The sequence below is a fragment of the Saccopteryx leptura genome, chromosome 3 (genome assembly GCF_036850995.1).
Source record: "Saccopteryx leptura isolate mSacLep1 chromosome 3, mSacLep1_pri_phased_curated, whole genome shotgun sequence".
In the NCBI taxonomy this organism is placed as follows: Eukaryota; Metazoa; Chordata; class Mammalia; order Chiroptera; family Emballonuridae; genus Saccopteryx; species Saccopteryx leptura.
In genome coordinates this window covers 120,296,198-120,312,536 of record NC_089505.1, presented here as the reverse complement: position 1 = coordinate 120,312,536, position 16,339 = coordinate 120,296,198, and the positions used below count along the sequence as shown (strand labels likewise).

Below are 16,339 nucleotides of genomic sequence, written 5' to 3'. Positions count from 1 at the left end.
TTTTGTTTATGATATAAAAATATATTGCTTTTGAACATGGCTTTACTTAGCCCTATTATTACATAATTTAGAAATTCACACATTAGTATTGAGAGGGGAGAAATAAAAGTTTGCACTTCCTTTGCATGAAACATAAGATGAGCAGAACAAAAAGTAATCTCTACTCTGGAATTAAAAGAATGTCACTGTGGGTATATATAATTTTTCTTTTTTTCAATACTTTATTAATTTATTCATTTTAGAGAGGAGAGAGAGAGAGAGAAGGGAGGAGCAGGAAGCATCAACTCTCGTAAGTGCCTTGACCAGGCAAGCCCACGGTTTTGAACAGGCGACCTCAGCATTCCAGGTCGATGCTTTATCCACTGCGCTACCACAGGTCAGGCTGGTATATATCATTTTTCAATTAAATTCTCAGAGTTAAAGATATAAATGACCAGGCCTTTTATATTCCATGCTTGGACTTTTCTTAATCAAATGGTGATCTTTGAGCCCTAGAGGTTTCAACATTTCCCCAGATTTCAAGGATGATACCCCAGCAGAGGGATGTCTGGGGAGGCTGCAAAAGGTCATTTGGTTTAATACATAAATTTTATGAAGTATTTCTAGGCCCTTGCCAGTGGCTCACTGGATAGAGCATTGGCTCAGAGTATGGACATCCTGGGTTCGATTCCCAGCCAGTGCAAACAAGAGAAATGACCTTCTGTTTTTCCTTCTTTGCTCTCCCCCATTCTCTCTCTCTTCTTCTCCCACAGCCAGTGGCTCTATTGGTTCAAGCGTGGCCCTGGGCACTGAGGATGGCTCCATTGGAGTGCATCAGCCTCAAGCACTAAAAATAGCTCGGCACCAAGCACTGGTCCTAGATGAGTTTTCTGGGTGGATACCAGTCAGGGCACATGTAGGAATCTGCCTCACTATCTCTCCTCCTCTCAACTGAAAAATAAATAAAGTATTTCTAAAGGATGCTTATGATTTTATTGTTCATAGAAGTAAAGAATAATGCTATTAGTTTTTAAATTTTTATCTTTTAAACCAAAATTTTGCAATATAGGAACTGGACCTATTTTGCCCTCTAACAATGAGACATGTGAGACAGTTATTAAATTTGAGACCTGTGGAATTACAGGGTGATTATTGTACATTCCAGAAAGGCGGCATGAACTACAAATTGTTCCAAACTATTGAAATAATGACCACATGAAGTGAGCATACTTTAAAACCCTATATGGTGTTACATTAAATGAGTTGGGCTTGAAAATAAAACCAGTTTCTCCTCTTGCTGTTGAGTTTTCCTGAATTTCCTATAAGTTCCATAAAATTTTCAAACAATTCACAGCTGATAAAAGGACAGTGGAACTGAAAGTCTGTGGTAAAGACCCTAGAGGCAGCCAGTAGGAGAGAAGGGTCACTGTCTGCCCCTTATAGTTCTGCAACCAAAAACTATAATTAGGAAAAATTTGGCCCTGGCCAGTTGGCTCAGTGGATAGAGCATTGGCCTGGTGTGTTGACGTCCCAGGTTCAATCCCCAGTCAGGGCACACATGAGAAGCGACCATCTGCTTCTCTTCCCCTCCTTCTTCCCTCTCTCTCTCCCCTTTCGCAGCCAGTGACTTGATTGGTTCAAATGTTGGCCCCAGTCACTGAGGATAGCTGGGTTGATTCAAACATCGGCTCCAGACGAGAGCTGCTGGGTGGTTACCGGTTGGGGTGCATGCGGGAGTCTGTCTCACTATCTTCCCTCCTCTCACTTAAAAAATGTGGGTTTTTGTCTTTTTAAATAAATAGGAATCAGCTGAGGACCTACAGAAACGTCAGAGAACCTGAACTTAGACTGCCCAGAACTTTCTTGGAGAGTTTAGTTTCTTCTTACGACTTTTGTTTATTCAATCAAAGAACAATCACAGCCCCAACTATGTGTCAGGCCTGATGCTGGGCACTGATGATTTGGAGACACAGCTCTCTACCCATGAGGAACTCAAGAGTAGTGGGGGAGAGATAGACCTAAAACAGACACTCTGAACATGGTGTGTCAAGTGTTGTGCAGAGAGAGGCCTGCACAGGAGGTGGCATGAGCACAGTTGGAGAGTGTGCTACGTGGAGGAGAAATTTTCTGAGGACTGTAGTGCTTCAGTATAGCTAGTCTTAGGAGTGAAAGGAAAAACTAGAAAGTGTAAGAAGAAATTAGAAAGATAGGCAAGGGCTATATCATCAAAGCCTTGAATGCCAGGCTAAGGACTTAAAACTTATCATAAAGGCAAAAGAATTACTGCATGGTTTGTTCAAAGGAGTGTCATGTTTAGATTTTTCATTTAGAGCCTTATTATTGTATAATTGAGTAGAATATGGACTGGAGGAGGCAAGGCAGGGAGATGACGGGGACGCTGTTGTAGTATGATTAAAGACGATGAGGAACTCTCTGGTGACCTGATCTTTGGGTCAGCTTTCAGTAAAACTTTTTCAGGCTTGGAGCTAATCATGAATTGTGGAGACTAAGAAGAGACTACTTGTTTAAAGCAAGTGCATACAAATTTGAGGCAGCCCAAATGCTAACTTCTCTGGGAAGCTTTTACTCACCTGCATGTGGGCAGAGATCATCACTGTTTTGGGGGGTCACACAGCACTTTGTCAATCTCTTTATTATAGTACTTATCATATGCCTGGGATTATTTATTCCCTTCCTTGGCCTTCTCTGAGGGTGCGGAACTCAATGTTAGGCACTCTGTCTTATTTATTTTTGTATCCCCAGTGTTGGGAAGCATTAATAAACATTTGCTAAGGGAATGAAGAGAGGGAAGCTGTGTGTAGTGGGAAAGTACTGAACTGTCTGGAACCGGGGCTCTAATCCTGGCTCTGCTACTAAGTGACTGCGTGACTTTGAACAAGTCTCCTCACTGCTCTGGGTCTCAATGTCCTCATCTGTAAAATGAGAATAAAAATACAACCCTTCTCCTCAGGGTGATGGAGATTAAATGAGGTAACAGAGCTCACCAGCTGCTGGCCCTGTTTGTGCCCTGCCCTTGTGAAACAGCCTGGACTATTGTTCCTGTCATTTGGATCTCATTTGCCCTCTCTTTCCTGGTGAGAGCCAAGCTGAAAGCTGTTGCCTCGATGGAGGGGAAGTTTGCAGCAGTGGCATCCATATCATCCAGGTGGCCCCTGTGTTGTTGGAAGGGCAGACACCAAAAGGAGGGGGGCATGCTAGGCATGAGAGAGACCTACTTTTTTGTGACCCCTTAAATCTAAAGGAGCACCCAAAGTGGAGAGAGCGAGGCAGAGATCTACATCATGTGCTGATGGGTCTGAAGTAGCCCTCAGTGTTCCTAAGCCCAGGAATGTAGCAGCACCTGGAGGAAAGCCACTTTTATAAAGACCACTCATTTATCTAATGTCATAATTTCTCAGTGCCTTGGGCTTATATGATGAACCCTATCATGGTTTCTCAAGTTCTAAGAAATATATAGAGGTGAGGTAAAAAAAAAAAATTGCAAATGACAAGTAAAAGGTCTATCATTCTGGAAAAATGGGAAAATCATGATTTTATATACTGCTGTCTCAACAGATGACAATCTATTCACAGGTGAGATGTCTTTCTAGAATATCAATTAGCATTGCTCTTTTTATAGCCTAAAGCCAAAGCCAAACTCTTCCATCAACACTTGATATATCCCCACCATACAAGACACGTGGCTGGGGAGGTTCTAAAATCTGCAACTGATAATTTATAGAGTTTTCTTGGACTTTTATTTATTGTTTATTTAGCTTCATGGAATTGGTCTTTCAAATTTTTAAAAAACTTAATTATTTTAGAGAGATAGAGAAAGAGGGGGAGAGAGATATCAATTTGTTGTACCACTTATTAATGCATTCATTGGTTGATTCTAGTATGTGCCCTGACCGGGGATCAAACCCACAACCTTGGTGTATCGAGATGATGCCCTAACCGACTGAGCTACCCAGCCAGGGCTGGAATTGGTCTTAATAGAAGGGAAGTAGTCAAGGAAGGAGGATAGGAGAGGGAAAAGTGAGGAGGATTGAGGCTAGTTATCTTTCCCAAAGGGTAAGTCAATCCTGGGGTTAAAGCAAGTGACCTTAAAAATAATAAAAGTATGTTTCCATTTTGCAAGGCTTTAAAAAAAATATCGTGTGCTCAGATGGCACCTTTAATCATGAAAAACTTTTGGCTAAGTTCCAGGCTGATTCTGCTGGCACAGAGAGCTCTGAGATCATACCCTATATTCAGTGCAGAGAATAAATGTTTCATCCATCTCTGAAATAAAGAGGGAGAAATGGATCATATTTGAATAGTTTCATAGGAAGACTACACGGGGGTGGGGGGGTGGGGAGTGAAGGACAACCCTATCCATTTGGTGGTATAGAAAGAAATTATTAATTCTAATACTTAAGTGGCATTTTTTTTTTATTCTAAGAGTGCTTCACAATAAACTAAGAAGCTTGCATAAATCTGAAGACAATCTCCTATTTCAAAGATATATAAATAAAGGCAGACAGATTTTGTGATTTACCAAAGACTACTTTACATTGAAAAAATAAAGGAGGGAGCCAAAAGAAAAAAAGAAAACAACTCCCAAAGTAGCAGGTTGTGACCCAGGAGTTTGAGCTCTTAGAGCTGAATTTAATCCACACCCAGGCCAAATATAATTCTCCAGGATGGAAATGGTCCAGGACACCAGAGCTAACATTCTCTACCTTTGCCAAAGAGCCTGAGGCGGTTTAGTGACAAACAGTCAGAACCTCACTTCTATTTCTCAACTCAAAGAAAGTAAGGCCAGCATCATATGACAGGCAATTCCCACCATGACAGTGCATGGGTTCAAGCCCAAACGAAGGAAGTGTGTACCCTCTTGATTCATCATTGCCTCTTGCATCACTGTTATACTTTGCAGGATTCCTAGCCAAAGGTTTATTTGTTGGGCAGTTGATTCAATACAATTTTAGGTGGCAAGGTTGAATCACAGTTTTATTCCATGTGCCAGTCTTGAGCACAAGATTATATAGTGCGCTGCTTCTTTACTACATCTTCCAAAGCCTTAGCTGTGGGAAAGGCCTGGGTGATTGCTCTGTGTATTAGAAATGTAAACCCCACCGCTAAATGATGAAGTGGTCCAGGCAAAAGCTGCTGTGGAAATCTGAAAGCCATTATCTTTTCCATACTTCCTGTCTTCACCTTCATTTTGTTTGGGAATGCACAGGGACACCGTGAACAAAAATAAACCAACTTGCCCTTGACTGATTGTTCTGCCTTGTGAGTTATCGAATGTGAGTACTTCTGGCTCCCAGATATAGTGAAGTAAATGCTGGGAAACCAGTCACAGATTAGAGTTGACTTTCCAGCATCTTCTACCTAGAGGAATGGTTCAGAACATTTAAATTAACAACATGTCCATCTGAAAGTCGATCTGGCTTCTGAATCTGGGTTTTAGAAATGTAAGAAAGCAAGCACACAAGAATCCTAATCTGTTTTTTCAGCTCAACCTGCCCATACATTCTACTGGCTTTTTAAAATCCATAACTCTGCCTGACCAGGCGGTGGCGCAGTGGATAAAGAGTCGACTGGGAGGCGGAGGACCCAGGTTCGAGACCCCGAGGTCACCTGCTTGATTGAGCGCAGGCTCATCTGGTTTGAGCAAAGCTCAACAGCTTGGACCCAAGGTCACTGGCTTGAGCAAGGGGTTACTCGGTCTGCTGAAGGCCCACGGTCAAGGCACATATGAGAAAGCAATCAATGAACAACTAAAGTGTCACAACGAAAAACTAATGATTGATGCTTCTCATCTCTCTCTGTTCCTGTCTGTCCCTATTTATCCCTCTCTCTGACTGTCTCTGTAAAAAAAAAAAAAAAAGTCCATGACTCTATACCCAGTCCATACACATTTTGAGCATCTGCTCCCAGGAACTGTCTCAACTCAGAGCACTTTTAAGGAAGGCAGAACAACTTTGAGAGGTAGAGGTGTAATGTGGCAACTCTTCCACAGGCATCAATCAATACAGCAGAGCCACTCAGAGTAGGAGGTTTTGCTAGGGCTTAAGTCAGGTTGTCAACCCAAACACAATGGGCTTTGTTGCTACTGTGTAAAGAGGAAATGGAGCAAGCAGTTTTTGGCCTCCCCACACTCTATTGTAGGGTCTGCAGAATGGTAATTCCAGGCACAACCTTCACACAGACACAAATCTGCTTTTGGCTATTCAGTGTTTCCCAGCAAGTTAATCAGCTGTTTCTGAAGTGCATGAGAATATTCAGCATTTTCATATTGACGCCCATCATAGTTTTAAGCTTGGGGGCGGGGAGGGACTTGGGTTGTATGTGGAAGAGGGGGAAACAGAATAGAGCCCTTTTGGCTAGCGATAACACCTGCGATTTATTTCAGAAACCACACACGCAAGCCATTTTTTTTTTCTGGTTTGAGCAGTCTAGCTGACAGGCCTTGATGTGGCGTCCCACTATTTCAAATGTGGGGAGTTACCTTTGGGTTCAAAAATCCATGGGTGGGAAGCGCAGAAAAACTGAGAAATGCCTCAAGAAATGCCTAACTGCTCGGGGCGAACCGGGGACTGGACTCAGATAGCTGCGCGGAAGGTTTCAGGGGCCATGGCAAGCACGTCCTCTCTCTGAGCGATAACGGTCCGGCAAGTGGGTTTGGGGAACTTTGCTTTATTTGACAACTTCGTATGGGGGGATGTGAAGGGCTGTCCCAGCACGGTGAAGAGGTGTGTGGGCAGGGGCTCTGCCCCGGGACCGCCCTAGGACGAGAAGAGCGCGCGTCCCGCCAAGTGACAGCAAGTGCCCCTTCCCGTCAGCTCCCCTCCCCCGCTGCCAGTCTCCGGGAGGAGGGGTCTCGCGCCAGCCAGTCCTTCCCCTCTCCTCACTCGCCCCGTGAACCGAGCCTCAGCGGGAGCCCCGCCTGTCTCCGGGCAGCTTGTGCCGCTGAGCGCTCTCCTAGCCTGTCAGTAACCGCCGTTTGCGCTTTCTTTCTTCCCTTCCCCCCCTCCTCTTCTTTTCTTTCCCCCTTCTGCCTTTGTCCCGCTTAGTAACTGAGCTCCGACCAATTGCCGCCTTACCGGCCGGCGCCGGCTGGCTTCTGATTGGCCCGCTTGCGGCGCGCAGCCGTCTCCCGCTCCTTCGCTGGAGCAAGGCAGACAAAAGACGCAGGCTCCGAGCTCGGGCAACCGAAATCAACCAATCACTACCCACTTTATCCTCTTTCCCCCCCCCTCGCTCCTCCCCCATTCCCTCACCGCCCCGTTCGCGTGCTCCCGGCACCGACTCCTGGCGTGCGGCCAGCGCCCGGGCCGTACCATTCTGATAAAGGCTGGGTGGAGAGAGGATGGATGATGAAGGAGCTGAGGCCTAGAGAGCGGTGGGGAGAGCTGAAAGCCGAGATGGAGGATCGTTTTCTGAGCACTTACTCAAGACACCTAACAGAGTCCCCAGTACATCAGGAGGGATAGAGTGAAAGAGGAAGTGGTGATGCTGGCTGCCCCCCTGCCCGGCGCGGTTGGGTGGCGCCTCAGCGGGGGAGCATGGAGGCGGGGGAGGGTGTCCCCCTCCGCGCTGTTAAAATGAAACTAGTGGCTGGAGTCTAGGCAGAGCGTGAGGGGAGCCGGCCTTGGCCGTTTTGCTTATACCCCGGTGGAGCATCCAGCCCAGCCCAGCTGAGCTGACCGAACTTGCCAACGGGCCCCAATCCCGAGGCTGCAGCAGCTTGGGTTCCAAGCCCGACCAAACGGAGACCGAATCCCGGCCCCTGAGGGGGTCGCTCTCTGCAGACCAGTGGGACCCCGAAACTTGAACGCAATACCCAGCCCCCTTTTTATGCCTTCCTTTGTCACTTCCCCACCTTGTTCCCAGCGCGTTCTTTTTTCGTCTTCATTTATCGAAGGACACAAAAGTGGCTTCCGCGGGAAGATTTGGAGGCGGAGGGAGCTCTTCTCTTTGAAGAGCGACTGTGTAGAAGGGGTTTTTGGGAAGCCGGTTTTTAATACCTTTGCCCTCTGTCCCCGCCCCCCACCCCTTCCCGAGCCTGTTTTACCTCCCAGAGAAGCAAAGCCCGTAGATTGAAAGTTCAGGGGCGTTTTGCTGGGTGCTGTGGAGAGGTGGAGGACCTCGTCCTCGTCCTGGTGTTGCCTGGACTTGTACCGGCCGTTGGAAACCCTGAAGTACATTTCCGTGTGGGACTTTATAAATATATATTTTTAAATATCAGATAAAAAAATATATGCTTTCTATATATTTCTTGACGACCTGCCTCTGACAGCGCGATGTACAATACGGTGTGGAGTATGGACCGCGATGACGCAGACTGGAGGGAGGTGATGATGCCCTATTCGACAGAACTGATATTTTATATTGAAATGGATCCTCCAGGTACTTGGGAGAAAAAAAGAATTTTGTGATGGGTCTGATTTGTGTTTAATAAGACCTTGGTGATATTTTGGGGGCAGAATTATTGCTGGGCGCGCTAGTTTTGGGATGTGGGGCAGATTTGCAGTTAGAGCTGCAGTAAAACTGCTGCTGATTTACACATTTAAAGTTTGCAGTCCAGGACCCTGATCCTATTGTCCTGCGAGGGTGGGGGTGGGGGTCGGAATGGGGGTGGGAGGAGAGACCCGTGTTTTTTTGTGTTTTTACTTTTTTGCCTTTGCGTGTCGTTCAGGTTTTTGTCGCCTTCCTCCCTCCCCCTTTTCTTTTTTAATTAAAGATTCTTCTACTTGCAAAGGATGCTTTCTATCCCAGGCTTGAAGTCAGTCTTTCCCGTTGGGGGAATTCTTTAAAGCTTGCAATTTTATATGTTTGTCTCATTTGATTCGTTGTTTTGCCTTTGTTAACTTCTGAAGCTGGCTTGCCAGTGTGATTATTCATTTTAAGACCCCCGTCTTTTCTCTTACAGAAACTAAATGCCGGTTAGTGATTTTCAGGGATTGGGCGTTATTATTCAGTCATGGCCTTAGTCTGAGATTTTTCCTCTCTGAACATTGTCGTTCAGAGATATCTACATGCAATATATTATTACTCTTTAATTTGTGGTGATTTAACTTAATTTATGGGATAGGGTTTAATGTAACTTCAATTCTTACATTTAAAAAACGGGGAACCTTTCTTGTGTGAATAGATATGATGTATACGTTTATGTGATTGGTTTGAATACATATAATGTAAACTATACATATACTGTGTTTCTACTTTAGAGCTTTGTCTGAGACCCTTACAGACATTTTGTGTATCTGGTAGGAAAGGAAAAGAAAGGGAAATGGAGAAGTTGGGTAATTTTCTTTCTTTAAAGTCTATCCCCTTTTATAATTATTAGCTGTCAGATTTTCAAACCCTGTTTGCAATTATGGACAATGCTTTATGTAATGATTTTGAGTTAGTAGAGGGCCATTGTGACTCCCTATTTTTGTTGAGCATGAATTCGTTAGGTCTTTTAAAAATGTGTTATAGCTCAACCTATAGAATAAATTGTGTGTCATTGGGGAACCTCAGTTATTATAAGCCTATGTATTTTTGGAAACGTTTGAAAGGATTTGAGACCATGCAAGTGTAATGAAGTATAGCTGCCTTATAGAATGTATGCAGAAATTTTTTCCTGTGTCCTTGTGAACAGTGAATTATACTCTTTGTTTTTTCCCCAATTAGTCACAGTGTTAAATGATGCTGTAGTAAAAACATACTATTATTGAATCAACCTTTTTCACTCGTAATGATCACTTGGAATTTTATCCTTTTCCTTTCATTTTGGAACCTTTGCTACTTGCTTTTATAATTGTGACTGCAATCCAGATGAAGCTTTTCAGTGTTTTGTAAAGTTTGTAAGATTTGCCACCCATCTATTGTGTGTATTTTCCCCTTTGTTCCCCCAATGGTAAAGCATAATTTCTATTCGATGGATTTGCTATTTATATGAATGGAAATTTAGTACATCATTTGTTCATTTCCTGTAAAAAGTAAGATTAATAATTCTAGGCTTCTGTTATTATAAGAATTATATATTCAAACTGCCTTAGAATCATACTGTGTCTTGCCTTGCAGACATACAAAGGGAATTTGTTGGGCGGAGAGGTGAGTGGGGAGGAGGGGAGAAAATGAAGAAGGTACTATATTTGAAAAATATGGGCCTAGTAGAAGAACTATTGGCCAAGTTGAGTTGAGTTGATTTTTAAGAAAAGTTGACTATTATAATTATGTAGTGATGTGGGTCTAATAGGGTTGTGTAGAAAATTCTGATCCAAACTTTGTGTATTTCATGGCAGTAAACTTTGGAGTTTAAAATGTTCATCCTTGAATGGAATTTTGCATACTAAGAGTCTATTTAGATATTGGAGATATACATATGGTGTTCTTTATTACCTATTTCGTAGTCTTAAAGTAGAATGCTTCTAGTTATTCTTAACAGCTTTTAAAAAGGAAGCACACTTGAGTATGCTGAAATATTGCCTATGAACTGAATGGTTTTTAATGGAAATAATGTGAACTTGTTTTGTGTAATAAATTAAGTTTTTGAAACGTTTAAACTAGTTAAATGATTAGTGAAGAGGTTGCAGCATGTCCTGTATCTGTCTTTTTCCTAGTTCCTAATGCAGATCAAGCTCTTATTATTTCCTACCTGGATTGGTATGATAGGGCACTAGCTGTTGTCCCCCTGTTTTTACTCTTCCAATAAAGTATCATCTGATGATTTATCTTCTAATGGTAAATCTTCCAATGACTTTAAAAATGGCATTGGTCGGGTAGCTCAGTTGGTTAGGGCGTTGTTCAGATATGCCAAAGTTGCAGGTTTGATCCCAGTCAGGGAACAAACAGGAGTCAACCAAAGAGTGCATAAATAAGTGAAACAACAAATCAGTGTTTCTTTCCCTCTCTCTCTTCTTTTCTCCCTCTTTCCTTCCCTCCCTCTCTCTCTAATATCAATAAACAAAAAATTTAAAAAATACTTAAATCCTACTGATGGCTTCCCTTTGCTTACTGAATAAAGCCTTGAATGGTTTATCCTATCATATAAGTCCCTCTATTTTTGCTTCCAACCTAATTTTCCAGTCTGTTCTCCTGCTGGAGTCTATCACACGGTCTGTGGAAGCTAGTTTGCACTTGCTGTTCCTTGAATCTATGTTTTTTTCCTCTTTCTGGGATGTGTTTCATTCCCAGTGGTACATGTTGAAATCTTATATTTGTTTAGGGCCCAGATTAGATGTCTCTTACTTACTCTGATGTGTGTTCCCTGACCCCTTCTGTTAGAAGACATCAGACATCCCTCTGTCTTTTAGACCTTCGCTCATGTCCAAAACTTATAGGTAGTGGTCTGTTAGCTCACACATTAGTTTTGACATTGTTATTGTTTTTATTTTGTAACGGTGTAATCAGTGATTTCTTTTTAAAATTAAATTAGTGGATATAATTGAAATTAAATTTAAATTAGTGGATACAATTTTAAATTAGTGGATACAATTCTTTTTAAGGTAGTCTGTAGGCTATTTTTGTTCTTATTTAGACAAATTTCTAAAATTATCTTAAGGGCAGCAACATCTCTTTATTAGTAATTTAAAAATTAAATGCAATAAAAGGAGGAAAATTAAATACTTTGATAAAACATAAATATAGGAAGGTCTAGAAAGTGGTTCTCAATTTTTTTGGTCTCAGTACCTCTTTTATACTCTTAAAAATTATTGAGGATCCCAAAGACCTTCTGTTTAAGTAAGTTATATCTATTGATATTTACTAGATTAAAATAACAATGAGGAATTAAAAAAATATTTAATTCATTTAAAAATAATAAAGCATTACATGTTAACTTTTTAATGAAGAAAACTACATTTTCCAAAAAACCCAAAAATAGTGATGAGTGGTATTGTTTTATGTTTTTGCAAATAACTTTAATAGAAGACATTGAAATTCCCATGTCTGCTCCAAATATTCAGTCTGTTAAGATATCATACATAGTTCATAGGTTCTGAAAAGCTCCACTGGACAGTTATGAGAGAATGGAAGTGCAAAAGGCAAATAGTATTCTAATAATACTATGGAAGTATTTTTGACCTTTTGGATCCTCTGAAACGGTCTTGGGGATCTGTAGGGGTTTCTGGACTACACTTTGAGAACTACTAGTTCAGAAGTTACCCAACTACACAATTTGATGGCCACCCTAGTAAAGTATTTCTGACTTTTTAAAAGTTAGATGAAAAGATTGTTTCAGGAAACTTAACTCTGACATACTTGGTATTTTCATCCTGGTAAACTTTAGATTAAGTAAGATTCTGGTGGAGAACTGGCACACTGGTCCTGTGGTTGGGGAAGATATCTGTAGAGAAACACACTGAAGAAATGGGTCACCTGCCACTGTGTGGTTCTTATTAACAGGTTGGGCATTCTACTCCTGTGGTTGAATAATTCTTTTTTTTTTACAGTGACAGAGAGAGAGTCAGAGAGAAAGATAGATAGGGACAGACAGACAGGAACAGAGAGAAATGAGAAGCATCAATCATTAGTTTTTGGTTGTGACACCTTAGTTGTTCATTGATTGCTTTCTCATGTGTGTCTTGACCCTGGGGCTACAGCAGACCAAGTAACCCCTTGCTCCCCTTGCTTGAGCCAGCGACCTTGGGTCCAAGCTGGTGAGCTTTGCTCAAACCAGATGAGCCCGCGCTCAAGCTGGCAACCTCGGGGTCTTGAACCTGGGTCCTCCGCATCCCTGTCCGACGATCTACCTACTGCGCCACCGTCCAGTCAGGCTGAATTATTCTTTATAACGCTGAACGTTTAATGTGTTCAGCTTATATAAATGCTTCTCTTATATGTGATAAAATATTTCTTTTACAAGCTAGTTGCCAGTTTTTAATGATATTGTAGTATGGGACAAATGTTAATATAATCAAATGATGTAAAAGCCACGCCAATTTTTATCAATTATTGAAAAAGATTAGTCGTTGCTTTTATTTAATATATTATAGTTTATAGTATGTCCAGCTGTGTTTCATTAGACTTATGATGATTCTCCATTGCATAATGCTTTTAAAATTTATTCTCATAATTGTCTTTATGCTGAATACCTTTATATTTTTCTTGTAATGTAGAAAAGATTGGACATGTTTATGGTCGCCATATTTAGCAAGGTAGGTAGAAAAATAATTACAAATATGTCTATGTTATATGATATAATTTTTATTGAGATTAAAGAGGGGGGGATACAGACAGTGTAATAGAAAGAACAGAGGCTTTGGAAGCAGGTGATGTGAATTTCAAACCTGGTTTTGCTTTTTACCCTGCCTAAATTATATGGCTAGTACTTAACCTTTCTGAGCGTCTACTTTCTCTTTTATAAAATTGATCTATTATCTAACCTTTCAGAGTTCTGGGGATTAGATGTACTATATGTAGTGTGGCGTTTGGTACATGTTATGTACCCAGTTCATTGTAGCTTATGTCTTTAAAATTCTTTGTATAATTAAACTTTAGAGAGAGGGAGAGATCAATTGTTCTTCTTATTTATACATTCATTGGTTAATTCTTGTATGTGCCCTTACCAGGATTGAACCTGCAATCTTGGCATATCAGAATGACACTCTAAACAACTGAGCTATCCAGCTAAGGCTTGTAGCTTATTTCTTAAGGCATATTGATAACATGTAATTATTCCACATCTATCTCTTTGGATATTTTTGCAATCAAATCTTTTGAGTTATCTCGCCCCATTCTTTTCTTCATCCTGGACATTTAAACTGGGGCCACTTGCTTTTAGAAGAGTTCTATTGGGTATTTTCTAGTTACAACATTTCACGAATTTATGGAAATGTCACTCCAAGTTGTCTTTTTTTTTTTTAGTTTCTGTTGCCCTTGTCCAGTTCCATAGCACCTCACATTTGAAATTATTTGTAACCATAGTAATAGTTGCTAACATTTGTTAAATAGTTATTATAGAAAAAGCACTATGTTAAATGCTTTTATATGTACTATTTCTTTCTTTTTTTTTTTTACAGAGACAGAGAGAGAGTCAGAGAGAGGAATAGACAGGGACAGACAGACAGGAATGAAGAGATGAGAAATGAGAAGCACCAATCATTAGTTTTTCGTTGCGCATTGTGACATCTTAGTTGTTCATTGATTGCTTTCTCATATGTGCCTTGACCGCAGGCCTTCAGCCACACCGAGTAACCCCTTGCTCGAGCCAGTGATCTTCGGTCCGAGCTGGTGAGCTTTTGCTCAAACCAGATGAGCCCGTGCTCAAGCTGGCGACCTCGGGGGTCTCGAACCTGGGTTCTCGGCATCCCATTCCGACGCTCTATCCACCGTGCAACCGCCTGGTTAGGCTGTACTATTTCTTTTAGCTACACAACAATCTTATAAAAGAGGCATTATTGTTATCCCACTTTACGGACAGGAAAGTGAGACTTAGATGTGTTTAATAACTTATTCAGTGCTTCACAGCTAGCAAGTAGCAGAGCAGGTCTTTCTGACTGCAAATGCCCAGGTTCTTAACCAGTGCCACCTAACTGGTTGCTCTGTTTCTAATTTCTTCTTCCCTTCCCCCATAAGTTTATTCTGAATCTTCAGTCAGGTTAATTCTAATGAAATGTTATTTTCACTATTTTACCACTCAGAAATAATCAGCTTTCCTTTTTTATTTTAGTAAGTGAGAGGAAGGGAGGCAGAGAGATAGACTCTCTCATGTGTCCCCATTGAGATCCACCCAGCAAACCCCCTACTGGGGATGCTTTGCTCATCTGGGACATTGCTCCATTGTTCGGCACCTGAGCTAATTTTAGAACCTGGGTTGGAGGCTATGGAGCTGTCCTCAGTTCTGGAGGTAATTTGCTCAAACCAGTTGAGCCATGGAGCAGGAGATGGGGAGAGAGAGAGTGAGAGAGAGGGAAGGGAGAGGGGTGGAGGAGCAGATGGTTGCTTCTCCTGAGTGTCCTGACTAGGAATCAAACCTTGGACATCCACACTCCTGGCTGAAGCTCTACCACTGAGCCAACTGGTCAGGGCAGCTTTCCTTTTTTGTATTTTTCTGAAGTGAGAAACAGGGAGGCAGAGAGACAGACTCCCACATGCACCCGACCAGGATCAACCCAGCATGCCCACCACGGGGCAATGCTCTGTCCATCTGGGGCATTGTTCTGTTGCATCCAGAGCCATTCTAGCACCTGAGGCAGAGGCCACGGAGCCATTCTCAGCGCCCGGGCCAACTTTGCTCCAGTGGAGCCTTGGCTGCAGAAGGGGAAGAGAGGGATAGAGAGAAAGGAGAGGGTGAGGGATGGAGATGGGCGCTTCTTCTGTGTGCCCTGGCCAGGTATTGAACCTGGGACTTCCACACACCAGGCTGACACTCTACCACTGAGCCAACTGGCCAGGGCCCAGCTTTCCATTTTTTAAAGCTTGTCTTTGTTTCTCTTGCTTTAAAAAAAAATCCTGATTTGAAAATGGGGCATAATCTAGCACAGGGGTCCCCAAACTTTTTACACAGGGGGCCAGTTCACTGTCCCTCAGACCATTGGAGGGCCGGACTATAAAAAAAAACTATGAACAAATCCCTATGCACACTGCACATATCTTATTTTAAAGTAAAAAAACAAAACAGGAACAAATACAGTATTTAAAATAAAGAACAAGTAAATTTAAATCAACAAACTGACCAGTATTTCAGTGGGAACTATGCTCCTCTCACTGACCACCAATGAAAGAGGTGCCCCTTCTGGAAGTGTGGTGAGGGCCGGATAAATGCCCTCAGGGGCCCGCAGTTTGGGGATTATGAGATTATATTCTTAAACTTGGCATACATGACGTTTAGTAATACAGCATCAGCTTACATTTCCAACTTAATTACTTATCCTCTCTTCTCATGTCTCTTTTTTTTTTAATTTTTAATTTTTAATTTTTTTAGTGAGAGGAGGGGAGGCAGACAGACAAACTCCCACATGTGCCCTGACTAGGATGCACCCAGCAAGCCCATTAGGGGGCAATGCTCTGCTTATGTGGGGCCATTGCTCTGTTCGTTGCTCAGCAACCAGGCCATTTTTTTTAGCTCCTGAGGTGGAGGCCACAAAGCCATCCTTAGCGCCTGGGGCCAATACACTCCAACCATTTGAGCCATGGCTGCAGGAGGAGAAGAGAGAAAGAGAAAGAGGAGGGGAGGGGGCCAGGTGGAGAAGCAGGTGGTCACTTTTCCTGTGTGCCCTGACTGGAAATCAAACCTGGGATATCCATACACCGGGCCATGCGCTACCACTGAGCCAACTGGCCAGTGCCTTCTCATGGCTGTTGTAGCCCGAATATATATACCTTACTTATTCCCATTTCCAACCTTTTGCTTATGTTGCTTGTGCTAGATCAGAGGTCC

At 42.3% G+C, this 16,339-nt stretch overlaps 1 protein-coding gene across 1 annotated transcript in view; it reads left to right on the top strand.

Moving 5' to 3' along the window:
- Positions 1-7,378: 7,378 nt before the first annotated feature.
- PIK3R3 (phosphoinositide-3-kinase regulatory subunit 3) overlaps positions 7,379-16,339 on the top strand; it is a 97,467-nt gene continuing 88,506 nt past the window's right edge. Inside the window, exons 1-2 of the mRNA XM_066376161.1 lie at positions 7,379-7,479; positions 8,270-8,379. Coding sequence (XP_066232258.1) covers positions 8,274-8,379 — 106 coding nt within the window. The 5' untranslated portion in view covers positions 7,379-7,479; positions 8,270-8,273. The remainder of the gene's footprint in view (positions 7,480-8,269; positions 8,380-16,339) is intronic.